Source organism: Hirundo rustica, chromosome 9, assembly GCF_015227805.2.
Source record: "Hirundo rustica isolate bHirRus1 chromosome 9, bHirRus1.pri.v3, whole genome shotgun sequence".
In the NCBI taxonomy this organism is placed as follows: domain Eukaryota; kingdom Metazoa; phylum Chordata; class Aves; order Passeriformes; family Hirundinidae; genus Hirundo; species Hirundo rustica.
In genome coordinates this window covers 14,707,924-14,726,499 of record NC_053458.1, presented here as the reverse complement: position 1 = coordinate 14,726,499, position 18,576 = coordinate 14,707,924, and the positions used below count along the sequence as shown (strand labels likewise).

At 37.8% G+C, this 18,576-nt stretch overlaps 1 protein-coding gene across 1 annotated transcript in view; it reads left to right on the top strand.

The window, feature by feature from the left end:
• Window positions 1–18,576, top strand: part of COL24A1 (collagen type XXIV alpha 1 chain) — a 125,307-nt gene that overhangs the window by 14,848 nt on the left and 91,883 nt on the right. The window contains exons 4-8 of the mRNA XM_040073273.1: window positions 5,227–5,280; window positions 8,518–8,571; window positions 10,589–10,642; window positions 12,697–12,750; window positions 17,455–17,499. Coding sequence (XP_039929207.1) covers window positions 5,227–5,280; window positions 8,518–8,571; window positions 10,589–10,642; window positions 12,697–12,750; window positions 17,455–17,499 — 261 coding nt within the window. The remainder of the gene's footprint in view (window positions 1–5,226; window positions 5,281–8,517; window positions 8,572–10,588; window positions 10,643–12,696; window positions 12,751–17,454; window positions 17,500–18,576) is intronic.

Here is an 18,576-nt window from a genome sequence, read left to right as displayed (position 1 = left end):
AACTATTAAGACCCTGATTAAAATTCTAGCAGTTGCAATGACCAAAACCCCCCTAGAAAAATATCGAGTGAGTTTAAACTGGAATAGTACGATTTCCTGAAATACTTCTTTCAAGGGAATGCTGCTCCGTTCATCTGATGAGCCACTCCTTTTTGGGATGCAGAGGGTGCTAGCAATCTGTAAAGATTACAAAAATAAATGTGGTGTGTATTTTAACTGTTTAACTTTCAAGCTGATATTTTTCATTGCACAATTCTAAAGTAATTTGCAATAACATGGTGCATAGTCCCACACTGGTAAAAGGAGAGGGTGATATGAGCTGAAGAGCTGATTTATATTACTTGGAGGTAGGTAATTGCATCTTCAGGTCTATCTGTTCAGGATGTGGCCTTCCAAGAGAAATGACCTGGGAATTAGTTTCCTCTATTGGAGAAGCTTTCTGGGTTTTCAAGACACTCTGACAGAAGGAGGAATGGTAGAGGACCAAACAGTGGTGTTCCTTCTTGTTGGTAAAGAGAAGTAGTCTGGAATTTTTGCCAGGAGTAAGGGGAAATGGCAAGCCCTGCAATAAGCAGAATTGAGTCCTGAATGAGATGTGAGAGTAAGAACACTGAGAGAGCAGTTCAGAGTCCCCAAATGTAGTGCTAAATGAACAGCAGTAGCTTCTCTTTCACACTTAGGTTATTTCACTTATTTTACTCTTAGCTAACCTCTCACATTTCTGCTTATTGCACTCTGCTTATTTCTCAGTTGAACAGAATTGCTTATTGAGGCTCCCCCTGACCACAGGGGATATATTGGTCACTTAATCCCTTTCATGCATTTCCCTGCCCAGGCTGAGAAATCTCAGTATCTGATGACTCAGATAAAAGGTTTAGATTCTTGCAGATTTATTTTCAGTAGCAAAAAGTAATGTTATTGTTAAAAATTCAATTTAATTCCCCTAGAACTGCTGCAGTTTCCCTATCTTCTGCACAACAATATTAAAAAACTTTAATTCATAACCCAAAGCCGTATATATATATATATTTCTCTGATATTATTGACATTGCTTTGACTGTTGTAGGAATTCTTGACAGAGCAAGGGAGATTTCCACAACTGTAAAGAAAGGAGGTTAATCATACAGAGGTGGCTGCCTGCTCCAGGGCATTTGGAAAGAGAAGTGTGCAGATTTTATTGTTTCCAGTGAAATGCAAATGAAACAAGAATTAAAATGATAGGTGGGCATTCAAATTTGGTAGGATCCTTGTTGCTCAATAGTTAAATTAATATCATAGATTGGTGTCATACCGCAGTAGAGGATAAATACATCTTTCTGCTGGGATACATGATACATTAGGAGGAGTGGTGAATATCAGAGAAAGGCTGGTTTTTTCTACTGGTTTGGGAACGATGAGGTTGCAGTTTGAAGAATTGTCCTCAACTTTAGATGAGAAGCTTTAAAAAAGGACGTAGACAGATGGAAAGGATTGCAGCTGATTGCAGTAATGCAGGCATAGTTACAGAAAATATGATTCTGAGCAAAGTTTAAAACAAAATTGTGTTTAGTAATGAGTTAGGAATGAATATAGTTTTGAAAAGGGCTAGTTAATAAAGATACTTTTTTGCTTCTTCACATAAAGTATGGCAAGACCGAGAAGGAAATTTTAGGTGGGATGAAAGGAAAACATAGCTTATCAGAGTGATACCTGAACAATAGAACAAATTATATTAGCAGTGTTAGAAGTGAAATTCCCTCATGGAGAGGTTTTAGAATAGGTTTGGAGCCTGAAATTTCTGTTTACTTCAGGTGCTTTGGTCATGATGTACAGAAAGTTTCATGGGTTTTTTGTTTTGCTGAAGGACTGCCTGCCTTCATATTTGATGAATTAGGTGTTAAACTGGTAGGTTTCTTTAACTTAGTCTTTTTAAAAAAAGAATAGTTTGAGGTGAGCTGAGTTTGAGTGGCTGAAATATAGTCAAGAGTCTTTTAAAGAGAAACTTCGATAGTTGCTTCACAAGAGAAAGTTCAGTGAATAGGATTTGGATATTGAATGTCATGAGGATCAACATGTGCCTGTGCCGAAGTTTTAACTACTTAATGCAGAATTTATTGCTGTGCATCTGAAATCTTAGAGACTTGCTATATGCAAATGAAATGTTTCCTGTTACCTCTGGTAATAGGTCAAGTTTAAAACACATGTAACCCAGGGCTTCAGTACCCAGGAAAATAATGAAAGTTATTTAATGTCTAGGAAAGTTCCTTACATTTATTCCAGTGACTATTGGAAAGGCTGTGAAAATTTCTGGAAGAGCAGCATCTACTTTTATTATTTCCGGATTAAGCAATGATTATTTGGAATCTGAGCTTCTTTGCTCAGTAGCTGAATGAAATTTTTACAATTCTTAAAGACAGTAAGTTGTAGTAGCTTTCTTAAGGTACAAATGATCTGTTTTAAGCAAACTGATTTTGTTAAACAATTTTAAGTTAACATCTGTAATATTTATACAAAGTAACTTTTTGTTTTGTTTTGTTTAATAGTGGAGGTAAAAGCATCAAATGCTGAAAATCACATTAACATTTCTAATTGCTTCAGGATTGTTTAATTACTATTTCCAGTAGTTGGAAGAAAAGCTTTTCAAACAAGTGACTTATTGCTTGGTTTGAGAGAGATTGGCTCACTCTCAGATGTTGATTTCTGTGGTTTACATGGATGCCTGAGAGGCTTAAGTAGCTTTCTAGCAAGTACAAAAATAGTCATACCGATTTGAAGTTGTAGTTGCTTTCCCAGATTGTAGAAATACATAGGGCAGAATAACATGCAACTGCTAGTTGGGAAAACCTGTCCAGGAAGACTCAGGTGTGCTCTGCTGAAGTCTGCTCTCAGCAGAGATGTTGCTTGAGTTTTAAAATACCCTGGGAAAGTGTTATTTCTGCCTCATTCGAAATACATGTTGCTGCTTCTTTTAGGGGTTTCTGAGGGCTTGGTTGTCATTAGATTTTCCTTTTTTTGTGGTTTGCTTTTTGTACGAAAAGAGATAGTTATGTTTGAACTAGAGTAATCAAAGTGAGGGTCGGTTGGATTGGGGTGTTCATTTATTTGTTTTCTGTTGCAAAGGAAGCAGATAGTGTTTAAAAAAATTTAGAAGCCACATAGGGAAAAATGTTCTCACTGCCTTCATTCAATAAATCAGCAACGAAGATCAGGGATCTTAATACTCAGTAAGATTTCTATTAGGAAAATGGTGGGGTTTAACTATTCATGTATTTTTAAGATAAAGTCCAAAACAGGGATATAAAAAGACACAAATCACAAAAGAATGCACATTTGTTGCAAGTATTTGACTTAAAAATTATGTTTTCTTTTGTAGTCCCAGGATAATTATCTAATCAAAAGGCATCTCTTAACTTAAATTTTGAGAGGAGATATTAAAAACATACTGCTTCAGCAGGGCAGGGTGGGAGCTCTCTGTGTCCTTTCAAGTGCATTTTTGAACCTGGACAAGAATGCCAGGTCAAGAGTTTTCCATGTGTCTCTCTGTTACATTTCTAGTGCTATTAAACATGGGCTCTTTCTACTTCAGAAAAATGAGGATGTTAGTGAGCATTTATGCAATCAGAGTGAATAGAGAATGTCCTATGCTAAAAGCATGACATGGTTGATCTAAAGACCAGGGCTGTTACAGAGATTTGTGTTTTCTAAATTGCACAGAGAGGAAAGTGCAGGCATAGGTTTCAGCGTGACTTAATGTAGCATGTATAGACGTGCACATATTCCCAACTACATTTAAACTCCTATGTTTATTATGATTAATTGGAGAGGAAATCATTCATAGTTCTAGTTCTTCAGAACAGCAGTGGTTTTCCCAGAACTGTGCGTAAGTGATCTGTATTTTGGCTAAATTAACGCAATTAGTTTGATGATGCCTAAATTCCATAACCAGCACTCTCTTCTCTGCAATGACATTACCTTTCTAAGCAAAAAACCTGGAGGTTTTGAAAAATCCATCTCTTTTCTTAATGAAATGTTGCTTGCTAATAAAACCCGCAGGGGTGTTTGTCTTTTTTTCCTTCCTCGCTTCCCTTTATCTCTCCTGTTTTGCAAAACCTGCATGTTGGTCATTTCAGCCACCATAATGGCCCTTCTGGTTTTCCTGGTATCCCTTTCAGCCGGTTTTCAGCACTGTTGTTTGGTGGTGCTACTGGTGTCTCAGCTGAGAGGATGTCATACATAGAGCACAGGGGGAGTGTGAGGAAGCCTGGGGAAAGAGCAGGTTGAACCCTTAACTGCTGTTACCCACTGACTTTCTTCATGAGGTCTGACTTTCCTGATGCTCCTGTGCCCCTGCAGAAAGTACATGGTTCCAGTTACAGCTGGGGTTCGCTGTGCAGGTGTGTGGGTGGGGGTGAATTCACCCTTGAGAACAGCCCATCCCTCCATAAGACTTTTAATTTGATAGGTGAAATGTAATATAAAGTAGTGCAGATTTTAGTTTAGAGCACTCATTTGTATTTGAATACAATGAAATAGATCCTGGGGTTTTTAGTCTGCTGAACAGCAGTCATTCTGTAGAAAAGGAAAGGTTTCTATGTCTAAAACACCTAAATATGCAGGGGCTGTTTCACTGTCTGATAGGGTGATTAATAATCTAACTCATTTGCAAAAGGTACATTTGCTCATATGCTAGCATCGTGAAAAGTCTGCATGATCTTTAAAGAGCATGATATATATAGAAGGGCAAATGTGGTACCAGTTATTCTCAGTAGAAGCTGTTAATAGGAAACTGAACAGTAATTTATCTACATTTACTTTCTCTGTTTCATATTTATCATTTCTGTGAGGTGGTATCTTTTTTTTTCACACTTACTCCAATCTTTCTGAAATGTTTGGCATGCCAGCAAGCTTATTGAAAAGGCTTAGTTATTCTCTATCCTTTGTTTAGTAATACATTGCACTTGCTTTCTTCATCGGATCTTGTCTTCTTTCAGTACCAATACACTTGAGTAAAAGTTACTATCCAGACTGTTAGCTCCAATTTCTCTGACACAAGATACGTTCTAAACAGAAATCTGATTTGGAGTCAGATTAAAAACACACTTTCTTGTAGTTTCGGAATTGGTTTTCAAATTGAGGCGGTCAGCACGAGCACAGGGTTATCAGTTAGCAAAACTGGTCTCGTCTAGAGCTGTGATACTGTCCTTTTGTCAGGTTTTAGCCTCAACTGCTTTGATTTTCTATCACCAGGGTCCTCCAGGTCCTCCAGGTTTACCTGGTCCTTCAGGGAAGCGAGGTCCTCGGGTGAGTAAAACAACTATCTTCTTCTGCATCTCTAGGCAGGTCACCAATAATCAGACTGGAGTTTGCATAACTTTGTTTTTCTCAACTTTATTCATGTGCTTAGTGATTATGGGAGTGTATGATTCTTAACATTTGGCAGATAGGTTAAAGCGAGACAAGCAAACAGTTTCTCCGGCTGTGAACTTCCAGCAGAGATAATTCCATGTATGGGTGCACACCCTGAGCATTGTTATATTTGTACCTGGTTTTTGCTGCTCCCAATATTAACTTCTAGTTTTTCCATGCTGCTCCCATCTGCTGCAATCTAAGGTCACATTCAGTTGTTTTTGGAGTGAGGGGAGTGAGCAATGCAGGCCAGAGCCTCAGAGGAGCAGGCGCAGGATACAAAATTAACCACTGTGGGAGAGTAGTGGGAAAAAAGTAGTCCCAAACATCTCTTTTATTCTCTTGAGCTTCAGCAGCTTGATCATGGGTTGGTATCAGGGCGCTTTGCTAAAGGAATGATCTACGGTAGGAAATGGAATATTTTGTGTGAGTGGGGGCACCCCAGCAGGAGCAGGGCCGGCAGCCTGAGGGCAGAGCGTGGGCTTTGCCACAGGGACCTGGGCCCGCGCTGCCCTGGACGGGGAGGAGCTGTGCCACTGCACAGGTTGGTTGATGAGGTAAAATGGAGCGAGTCTGTGTTCCTGCAGTTGTGTGCAAAATCCCTTTGCTTGAGCGGTCCCTGCCGTGCTTGGTCAGGGTTTTAGGGGAAGGGCAGCTGGAGGGAGCAGGGGAAGGTTTGCTGTGTGGGGGATTTCAGGCCATGCTCGCTGGGGGTGTGAATGGCTGTGGCTGGAGTGCTCTCGTCAAGGCAGATCGAAAGCGGGAGTGGTTTACATGCGGGCTCAGCAGGTGTGTGGGAGGAGTTTTGATTCAGCCTTTGAGGAATGTTTGTTCAATAGCCAGAAAAGCACAGGATGTTCTAAACTTGGCCTGATGGGTAGGAAGTGCACTGGTCAAAGAGGCCAAAATCCAAACTGATGCTTTAGAGCATTTTGGAGGCAAGGGAGTAGAAGAGACACATTTAGAAGTATAAAATTAAAAGCATTCCTTCAAATTCGTCTCTTCACGACTACTTGGATCCTTCTTTGTGAGACCTGACAATTCCTACAACTCCGCTTTTTTATGTTGCACGCTGCCTGTGGCAAGCATGTCTCTGGCATCAGAAGCAGGATCTCACATATCCAAGCAGATCCTCACAAGTGGGAAGCTTTCTTTGTTTTAGAAGAGGCTGTTTATGTGTTTAAAGCCATGCCTGTTGGTGATATTGCCCTTGCTCAGCTGCAATTTGTTTGTGGTTTTTTTCTGAAGGTCTTTTTACAGGTATAAAGTACTTAAAAGCACAGGGCTCTATTGTGTGTGTTCTCTGGATTGTGGAGGATATGCTTTTCAATGTGAAGGGACAGCTTACAGTAAGGTGCCTGGAAAAGTATGAAAATGGCTGAGATGAATATTTACCAGTAGTTCTGAGTCCAAAATATATTTATATGGGCCAAGCAAGTCTATAAAACTGATAAAATATAAATGGTTTTGAAAGATCAGTGTTCTTTAGTGTGTACCATACTGTTAAATTTATGCAGGTGCAGCAAGTAATGATGTATGTTATGACAGGAGTTTTATAAGCCAGAAAGCCTATGAAAACTTTGTTGACTCAAAGTTCTTTTCCTCATCTAGCAGCCTGCCCTGTGACTTCTTTTTTCCTTCACATGAGCTACCATTTGTGACCCTGAAATGTGACTCAAAGGTGTCAAAGGGAAACAGCAGAGTGCAGAGCTGCATTGCCTGGGCCTTCATCAGAGTGTTGTCCAAATCTGATCCTGACAGAGATCCACATGGTTGGGACACTTGGGGCATGTATGATTATGGGTTAGAGATTTCCATCGAAAACTGATTTTGATCCCGATAATTCTATGGTAAAGAAGTCCACATCTGACAATGTTTTTTAAGTGTCTTGGCTTGTTCCAAGTTTCTTGATAATCAAATTTCAGTGGTTTCAGAATTAGTGATGACACGAAACTCCACTGATGCCTCATTCCCTGAGAATACTTTTGCACTTTTGTGTTCCAGTACTGTGCCTGAGACAGTAACACTGCAGGCAGTGAAAGTAGGAGCCACTGTGGCACTGCAGCTATGTTGGCACTTTCTATTTGTTTCCTTTCTCCTAAATCCCTGAGAGTGCCTCCAAAGTTGCCAGTGTGCAAATTAATCTCTCAAACAGCACATGGGATTAGCATTTCTGTGGAGTTATGTCAACATTGTCATTAGTGAGAAGGAGCACGTAGATACAGCTTTCGTTGTTACTGTAAGGTGTAATTGGTAAATGCAGCCTCCCGTGGTGGAAAGACAAACACTGTTTATCTGTTGTTAGACCACTGAATACACAAGAAAGTTAAAAAAGTATTCTATTTTGTATTTGGTTTTTGGAAGAATTTTGGCCTTAGTGGATTCAACAGAAGCTTTCTTGCCAGTTTACCAGGGACAGATTTTCGGCAGTTTGGTCCTTCAGTACTTGGAAGATGAATAGCTGCTGACAGCCATTGCAACAAATATTTTCCCTAATGTGCAATTTTTCAAGGAGTGAAGATTGCTGACTGTGTTGCAGGGACAGACACTTATACTGGAAGTCATAGATAGTTTTCATAGTTTTTTCTGTTCCTGGAACAGGTTAAGTTGAATTATTTTAGTAACAAGTCTATTTTCTACACTAGCTGTGGGAGAAACAGGAGAATCTGTGGTTTTTTTGTTTTTTTTTTTAAAGAAGGTGGGATACAAAGGAAGGCTTTGAGGTGCCTTTTAAGTCATTAAGAATGCATCCACTTCCTTCTCTTTGCAGAGTATATCTGGGTACCTCAGAATGTGATTTTACTGATTTTATTCCATGCCTTCAATGTTGTAGCTGGAGAGCAACATTGTAGTGACTGTGCCAAACACCAGTTAAGAATTACCTGGGAAGACAATAGAAACTGAGATTTGTAAAAGAAAGGGGAGTATTCACCTGAATTAAATTCACTTTTAATTTTTAGGAAGGTGTGTATGTTTTATTTCTTGTGAATCCTTTGAAAATCCTAACCAGTGATTCTAAAAGCAGGATAGATGCAGTAAAATTATTCTCTGCAAACCATTCACTTTTGTTCAGTGGTGTACTGAGTAATTCCATTCGTTGTTCTCCTTCATTTCTTTGGGTTTCTTTAACAGGGTATTCCAGGACCACATGGTAACCCAGGTTTGCCAGGATTGCCAGGTCCCAAGGTGAGTTTATTTATGCATGTTGCCATGTAAATACATGAACTTTTTAATGACTTTTTGGAAGCCCCAGAACTGTTTCCTATAATAGCAGTAATTGGCCTTCTTGTGTATACAGGTGGAGACTGCTGCTATAAACATATTTTAATTATATGTAATCAATCAAATTGATCTTCATATCAAAACAAAACAGCAGATTACTCCATGCAAATAAAATCACCTATGTGTGTATAGTGATGACTTGGAAATGGTTATCTTTGCAAGTAATCTGTACTTCCCAAAAGAGTTCCTATAAGTCAGCACAGCCTCTGATAAACTGAGGTTTAAATGCTTAATTGCTGTAAACGTCTGTTTTGCTTGAAGAAAAAAAAAAAAGGAAAATGTAGATTGTCTGTCACTATAAATTGCTATTTTATTATCAATGCCCAATCTTTGATATTGAAATATTCTAATATCTCAGACATTATTATTAATCAGTATGCTAGAATAATTTTCTGAAGATTTGTGGAAGTGATATTTAAAGTCAAAGACAAAATGCTGGACTGAAAGCTTAAATAACACCTTCAATCTTGTGTAACATAGGCCTTTTAAATAGATCTGACAGATCTGTGCAGTTGCAGAATGCCTTCAACTCATATTTAGTTTGAACAATTTGATAGATCTGTTAGGAAAAAGGCAGCACCGTGATTTGGTTAGTATGATTCCTAATTACAGGAATCTGATGTGTCATGACAGGTGCTAAAATCTGCTTGAGGACATAAAAAGAAATTGAATAAAGCTTTCAGTGCCAAGTGCTGTAAAACCAAGCGACTCTGGTTTTTGTGTGTGTTTTTGTTTATATCTAGTTCAAAAGGGACAGTTTAAGATTCATAATTAATTTTTACTATATTTATGCTGGCTATATAATAGAATACATTGCTAGGAAAATAATCAACTGTAACCAGTTACTCCTTGGCTTTGTTTTATAATTTATTTACTCCTTCCACTGGATGATAATTTTGATCAGTTCTGTAGCTCTGTCCATGAGTTTAAGAATAGAAGGAATTGTACATATTTGTACGTACCTATATATATTTTATTTAAATATAAATATATATATTACTAGGTGTTTAGAGATCTCTTTCATTTCTGTTAGATTGTAAGTTATCCTTTCAATACAAGTATATTCTGAAGTGGTTTTCTCCAAATAGAAATTAACCAGGTGCACCTGAAGTTGTGGCTACAAAGATCCGGTTGACCACACTGAAACAAACACACTCTTGTTTGATAGTAAAACATGGCAGATGAGTTGCAAGAATTTTTGAGCAGTAAATGGAGGCAGAATGTTATTCTGTCTTTAAGATGCATGCATTTTCCCCCCCTGTGCTGAAGGATCCTTTATGCAGTTGCTTCTGAAAGGCGGCACAGCATTGATATCCTTGCAGCAAAGTGCCCAGCCCTGAGTGAGGGCCAGCAGTTCCAACCAATAGCCAATCTCTCAGCGTTTAATTCCTTATCAACATTTGGGGGTGTTTTTAAAGTAATTTAAGGGTATCCATGAGGTCTGGCTTTATTCTTGGCTCTTTGAAAAATAGATTAGTTAAGAAAATCTAATTTTGTGGATCCTGGTACTGTGAGAAGGCTGAGCCTGAGGAAACCTCTACAAGGTTATGGTTCATGCAGTAATACAGCCTGATAATCCTGCACGTTGCTGGAGGAACAGCTGGTGTCCTGAAGTGATGGAGATATGGGCAGAGAATTTGGCTGGAGTGTCTGCTCTAATCCTGCTTTACCAATAAATCTGGTTTTCAAAATTTTATGACTTCACAGAATTTGGAAAATGTAAATCTCATTTCGGTGTGAACCTGCACTGCTTTAATTTTTCCTAGTTCTTTACTGAAAAAGTTATGAGAAAAATATCTATAATAGGAAGCACATTTACATTTTTTTCCTCTTGCTGTAACAATTGAGAATACTTGTTTTAGCACATATTATTAGAAATTCTCTCGCAATGGTATTATTTGGCTTAATTTTTCTACAACAGGGCCCTAAAGGAGACCCAGGATTCTCTCCAGGACGGGCAAAATGTGGAGAAAAGGTATTATTTTCTTAATTATAGAAAAAAGTTTTGTCTGTCCCATTCTTCTTTGAAGTCTTGTTTTATATTCAGATAAATTTTAACAGCAAAATGCTTTGTATTTACTTTAACGCTGGTGTATTTTAGCAGTTAATTATGTTAGACTGACTGCTGTAGACTCAGGTGACATAATGAACCCAAGGAAAATTAAAAAATATATTAAAACTTGAAACTTAAATGATGTATTTGATTTAATTTATAAAAATAAAATGTAAGGACTTTTAGAGCAATGAAATTGGATTAGGTTGACACTGATATAGCAAAGTACAGATTCCAGTTTTCCTTACTACCTTGCATTATTCCAGAAAGCTGTGTAAACCAGAATTTGGTGATGACAAGTGCACACATTACAGCACGTTGTATTGTATTTAACCACTTTTTAAAAAGGACTGTTGATCCTAAAATTTGTCTTTTCACTTCAGAGGCTTTTCCTGCTACTGCTTCCTAAGCCTCTTTAGCCAAGCTAGTTGCTGTCTTCTCTGCCCAAAGTATTTCAATGTAAATATTCAAATATTCCATTCTTCACAGAAATTGTAGGCTTGAAAGCTTGTGATTGTTATATTTTTAGACTGATGCTAAAGTTTCATGCATAGTAATGTGATAACACTTAAAATGTACTTGGATGTTTGCATTTTAATGTGTTAGCCTATGCTGTATGTTTAAGAATATCTTGCTTTTATGCTAAGTTTTAATATGAGCATTTATTAGTAGATCAGTTGTGGAATACTTGTGCCAAGTAGGAAGCACTATAAGAGTCAAGGACTGCTGTCTGTTATGAAAAAACATTCGTAGTTTACTGGCTGCTGATGTATACATGACTTATTTTTTAGTGCATACATACTGTCAGGCCCTAAAATTCACAAATACACGCTGACAATGTTTAAGGGCTGTTGAGAAAATATTGAGAAGTATCTGTTGATGCACTGATGAGAAATTGAAGTGCAGCTGCTATAGAAATAGCTTTATTTTAATCTAGGCAGCTTTTTGGCCATCACACCATAGTGTGGTGAGCTGTACATGGCTGCCTGAAACTCAAGTTCTTTGGCATGAGCCCATGCAGCCACAGAGCAGTCTAAAGCCCACCCATATATATGTATGACTATCCCTAAATACATGTAGACTGCATCTACAATCCAAAATTATGGGATTGATATGCATTTTTATGGTTCTCATTATTTTGCATTCTTAATTTTTCCCCTCAAATCAAATTTGCTCACTCTAATTAATGGACTTAAATTTACTTGGATAATAACTCGGTTCCAGGATGCATTCCTTGAATTCGGGGTTTTAGTTCAGGCAATAATCAGTGAATCTCTTCACTGTCAGTCCTGAGTAAGAAGAGCTGAAAAAAACGTCCCTTCCTTCCCCATCTGCAACAACCTGCAACAGCCTTAAAAATTTGTGTCTTTTTTCCATCTCCCCAGCATTTTAGATGCTGTGATTCTTATTCCCATATACCATCATGTGATTGTGGAGTTTAAAGAGCCTGAGGAGAATAGCAGTGTACCCCCAGAACCTCTTTGTCCATATGCATCTCTCAAGTTGTCTTTCACACAGATTAGATTTATGCTGTGTTTTGCACAGCACACACCATAATGGTGTCCTGACTCTTGGCTGAGGATTGTTGGCATAAAACGAAAACATTACACAGTAGTAGTTATATATCTTTATTAATTTGAGGTGAAACCACTTGTTTCTGAGGTGAGGGTTACCTCAAGAACTGTATGGCTTCTTCATTCCTGTTTATGTTGGCTAAAAGTAGATGTTGTGAGGTTGTGAACTAAGTCTGTTCCAGCCGTGATTTGGCCATGTTGCAGGAGCAGATATGTTGCAATTGAGGCACTGTTGCCTTTTCAGTTTTCTTCCCCTAAAAATGTAATAAAAATCAAACAACATTAGCTAGTTCTCCATACCAAATGTCCACACGTGCTGAGAAGATATTAAGTGCTACATGTTTATAAACCTGGGTCATGTTCCAGTGAAACATATTGATTCTGGATGTTTTTGTTGTATAGGGCGATCCAGGCCCCATGGGCTTTCCAGGCCCACCTGGGATCAAGGGCCAGAAGGTAAGATTCTGTTTCCATTTCCATGTAACTCATCCTGGCTCAAATCAGTGCCCACCAGGTGGATATCTGATGGTCAGGAGGTGATAGAAGAACTTCAGGCTTGCTGTTGGTACTCTGTGTACTGTGCAAAACCTCCCCTTACAACTAAATTGAGATCATAATAGCAGGATGTAAAACACAGCTATTTAGACTGGTGTTCTCCAAAAGGCATGATGTGCCCCTCTTCAGAGAGAAGTGCTACTGTGGAAGGTAGGCTTACCTGTGGAATGAAACCATTTTAATTCAATTGTGTTCAATTTCAGTATAGTTACATGCTATAATACTACTTATAAAAGTTTTCTTCGTGTATTTTTCTGTATTGTGTATTTTGTAGTATAGAAAAATCTCTGTGGGATTATGAGCTCAGTATTTCTGCATTTGAATTATTTGTCTCTTTCCAAACCTGTGCCAGAATTGCTAAAATATAACTCTGGTAGAATAAATTCCAATTTGGGGTGTTATAGAACGTAATATTTTTTAATGAGAGAAATTTCAGGTGCCATTTACTGCATTTAAGAAACATATCCAAATTATGACAGTCCTATGTATACAGGAAAGCATAAAGTAGACATAGTTTTGCAAGGGAACATCAAGGATGATGATAGAGGAAATGAGACAACATCAAGAAAATGAGCAAAATAGGCTGAGTGAATAGTTTATGTGGAAGGAGAGGTCACTTGGCACAAACCCAGCAGGCTGCTCTGATTAATCAGATTGTGAGAAACTGGTGACAAAAGTCAGCAAGCAAGACCAGAGAAAACTGCTATTAAATGATGTCTTTGTAGAATATAGTTTGGTGTTCCAAGTATAATAGAAAAACATGGAGAACAGATACCCCAGCAGATCTTGAAGTAGTACGTAACACTGAAGGCAGCTTCAAAAGAGTGGAATTAATTATTAGAAAGGTAGGCCCTGCTATATTTGACTTTAATATGAAGAGAAGAAGAAATACTAATTAATGCTTACCTGCTTTTGAATCTAAAGAAAAATGGCATTGCAACAAATTTATAGTCAGTAGTGTTATGTTGTAGGGTGGCTTCATACAACATTGTCTTGATCTCAAAAGATAAGACAATTTTTTTTTTTTTTAACTATCTAGTCATTAATTTCTAGAATTGACCAAAACAAGTAAAAATGTGACCAGAAAAGAAAGTTCTCATTGGCACCACGAGGATCGTGGAAATTTATTTTGCTAAATACAGGGACCACTGCTCACTGAACTGAGAAAATATATAGCTGTGACAAGAATTTGCGTTGCCTCTGTTGTGAATTAACCTAGCCTGGACAGTGATAGGTTTTGTTACCGTTTGAGACTGACATTTGGGGACAAGAAAATGAAAATCTTATGGGCATCATACTTTCTTCCTGCCACAAGAATTCACTCCTTCTCTGATGGTTAGATTCTGTGGAGAATCAGGCTCACTTGATCCCTGGAAATTTTACTGTTTCTGTGTTGTCCACATTGGACACTAATTAGAACCGTGCTTGAGACACAATCCAGGTCAAGCAGAAGTTAAGAATATCAGCTTTTCAACAGCACTACACCCGTAAACAGTTCCTAGTATTTCACACTTTTTTTTTTTTTAATGGTGAACCTACAAATTACTGTGTTTTAAATAATTTATCTTTAGATATTGCTTTTTGGTATTTGTAAGTAGGTAAACATGCTGTTAGCTCATTGTGATTTCAGAAATTATTTTCAAGGAGTGTGAGCAATGTAGCTATGAAGTAAACCAGCTACAACAAAGAAACTCCAGAAGAATCAAATACGTCCCTTTTGCTTTGTACTCCAGCACTGCTGAGAAATTATTATATATTGATATATATTAAATTAAAATATTATAAAATGAATGATATCATTACATCAAATAATATATTGTTAGTTACTATAAAATTATCACATATAATTATTGCATATAATAGAATGATCTTATGATATAATGTTAGATTTTGATATACTATATATATATATAGAATAAATAGCATATATCCAATATTCTTTCTCATTCAAGTAAGAAGAAAGATTTAAAAAGTCTTACGTATGAGTTAATGTTCTCTTTCCCTCTCCCCTGAGTGACCCTACTTGACTGTACAGAGAGGGAAGTACCTGTCCCTGCAAGCCAGAGCACTTTGGGGTGGGTTGTCAGCCAAAGGACTGATTGACTACAATTTTTGCCCTAGTTTATTCCCTATATAATTTGTGCGTGACAGTGAATCTTGAGAATCTGGGCCTATAAAATCCTGACAAAATTTGCATACCAAAGTAGAGCACAGTGAGAAATGTGTAAGGAAAAAGCTTTGTTTCAGCCTGAGAAGGTCTCCATGTTTCATTTTCTCTTTACTTGGGCATCAGGTAAGGGTAAGGCTGATAAGCAAATTTTAAAAGTAGTATACCTATGGTAGTATCAGCATTATGCTATTTAATGTCAGCTTTCTGCTACTGAGTGTCTCTCAGTGCTTCTTCAATGGAATCCAATTTTCCTTGAGCAGAAGGAAACTCCAGTCCTGTGAGACAAAAGTTGTATTTCCATTCCTTGGGATATTTGGGCTGAGTTGCTAGGTGAAATCTTAGCTGTGGAATAAAGATCAGCAAACAAGATAGAATGGAACTATTAAGGAAAAATAAAACATAGCCATTCTCTGATGAAACATTTTTTCTAAACTGGAGGCAGTATGGTGACACTGTGGAGCTGGTAAGTGAGCATTGAGAGGACTCGTGACAGCACATGAGAGTCCATTTATTTGCTGCACTTAACTTTCTTTATGTTGCTGATGGTTGTAGCATTAGTCATGACACTTTACCTGCTGATTTTTACAGGTTATGGGAATTTCTTGGCACTAGTGTAGTTGCCAATGGTGCTAGGTTTTTATTATTAATACCTAGAAATTCTGGTAAAGCACAATGGGCAGACTCATGGAAAGACTCAGCCTAAACAGTCCTTGCTGTCACACACAGACTGCTGTTTACAGACTTCACTCAGTCTGGGTCCCACTGTGCTGCGCATGGTACGAGTCAGACACTTAAACTTGCTACGTTTTAGTTGCCAGTAAATATTTTTTCTCTCATGCAGACTAAATTATTCTTACAAGTTGCTATGGTTTTGAAATTTGCTTGAAGTTTGTAATTGGAAGCTTCAAACCATTCTGTACCACATTGAGCTTTTAAGCCAGAGAATTAATCTTCATTAGAATTGGAAGGTAATTAATTTAAGCAGAAATCAGTCCTTCATCTCACTTTTTTGTGTGCCTTCTTTTGAGTCTGTCCATACAGGTGTTAATCAGCTAAAATGTCCCACTTTGAAAACGTTGTGGTAAACTTTTCTTTGAGCATTTCTGTGTATTTTTCATTTCTTTCTAGTATAAAATAAGGAAAGAACTGAGGGATCTCTTCTAGCTACACCAACTTCAGTTTATTTAAGTATAGAGAGAAGATAAAATTCTGTAATGGATAAAATTCATGAGATAAAGGATTGTCTGGGACTGTAAAAATTAGTTTCTTGAGTTATACTTCAAAAGCTAAAGAGGAATTACTGATTTATGCCAAAATTGTCACCAAGAAAAAAAATTATATCTTTTAATTTTGTATATGATAATAAAATTAATTTCATGCAGCAATGCTGTTGTGGTCGCACAGAAGCTTATCTGAGACTTTAGAATACCTGATCTGCTTAAATCTGTTGCAGAATTGCTTTTTATTACAGGGAGTCTTAAGTCTGCTGGCTGATGAGTATCATCATGCTGCAAGGCAGACAGATGTTCAACATCAGCCAGGACACTCCCGCTGCTCAGTCAATGTCTTTGAGTCCAAGTTTATGATAGATTTCTATCCAGAATGAGGATTGCTTTTGTCTTTCAAGCTGTAGCTTTTGGACTTGTGTATTCCCAGTATCTCTTGCAAGGGATGTGGAGACCAGACACTTGGCTTCTCCATCAGTGCAACAGTCAAGGCTCCCTTTTAGGCCAGCTTGTCTGGATATGTTTAGTCCGGTATAAAGGTGCTCAAGAAGGTGGTTCCTCTTTCAAGTGTACTGATGGAGAAGGCAGACTCCAGCTTGATTTTAATTCTTCTTTTCCTTTAAGGGTTAAAATATACTTGAGATGATCGATGCACAGGGAGTGAAGGTCGAGAGTTTCATATCTTTCTGTGGTTCCAGCAGCACAGAGATTTCTGGGATGTGGCTGTTCTCATTTCCAATATAAATTCCATAGTATAAGAGCCAAAATTTGTTCTATATTAATTTTAAAAAGAGATGTTTTGTGTCCTGGAGGGTCTGTCTTTCCTAAGTGTGCCCTAGAACAGTCTGTGATGACCCTCTACACCCTTCCTCTGAACTGCCTTGTTTAGAAAGGGCATTGTGACAAGGATTTGGAACGGGAAATGCACAGTACAGAATCTGTGACTGCACCACATGTATTCATTTGTTCAAAGGAGCACAAGTCTGAAACTGCCTTTAAGCATACTGACATCTTGAAATTGTCTAAATTACCAAGTTTTCTCACTTTTCTCTAGGTCAGTTTTCATATGAGCTTCTGAATGTAAACCATACTAATTATGCAGGCAGACATGTTTGGATTTTTTTCCTTGATAGAGAATAGAGTAGAAAAAGGTCCATTTTGTTTGTTTCATTGTATTTGTCACAGATCTCTCTCTCTCTCTGTCTACAGGGTCTTAAGGGTTACTCGGGACTGCAAGGGCCACGGGGTGAGCAGGTAAGGGGTGCAAGCACAGTGCCCTGTACTCTGCAGATGGACAATCAGGATAGGAGAGTGTACAATCCATTATAAGTGTTCAATACAAGCAAGCTGTGTAACCTGGTTAAGGAAATATTGGGCAGGTTTTGAGCAAGAATTCAGACTGTGTAGAGATCAGTGTGGTAAAAAAGGTAGTCTAAATGAAATGGAAAAAACCAGCTTGTTTGTCAACTACCACACCAACTGGGAGGATGTTGATGTAAAACTCTTGTAAGGAGCACATTTCAGACCTCTACTGATTTAATGCATTTTGCATCTCCTAGTATGTAGGAAATTAAGTAGCTATTCAGCACTTTTTAAAACTTCCATGTCAGTTCAGGAAGATATCCAATTGCTAAGTTTCTTGTTAGCATTTATAGGGCTCCTAACAGCAGAGTAGATGGAAGGAGTCTCCTTTTGGATAGCACTGAAAAGGAAATGGTGATATGATAACTGATGGTAAACACTTGAAAGGAGATGAAAACTCAAGGACATCATTCATGACTTTCCTGGGTTTTATTCCTAAACTTTAACTGAATGAGTGGTGAGTTTAATTATAGTCTGACAGGAAGTTTTCTGTGATGACTGTAATCTATCAGTGAGATGGAGATAACTACTGGGAAAAAAAAAAAAAAAAAGTTGATTCTTAGCAACAGAAGAAGAAAGTGGACAGAATTGTGTACATTCGTGATTTATCCAGGGCTACATTGGCCAGATTCTGGAAGAAGCAAACCAAAAATTGGCTTTGTAAGAACACAACGATTCTTTAATGAAAAGTTTAATGAATTTGTTTCAAATACACCTAAGACCAGTGCAGATACCTCATTTTAGGGACCTGCTTCCTATAGCCCTCTTGAATTAGTTTTGAATTATGGAAATAAGGCATGCACTGTTGTATTTCACAAAATCTTAGACACTTTTTAAAGGATATGTGACTGAAACTGGCAGAGTTACTTATGTATGATGAGTCAAATTTTGGGTATTCTGTGTAGCTTACTTAAGAGTAATTTTTCCATGTGTTAAGCTGTGTCATATGAGTAGATGTTAAAAGAGAAA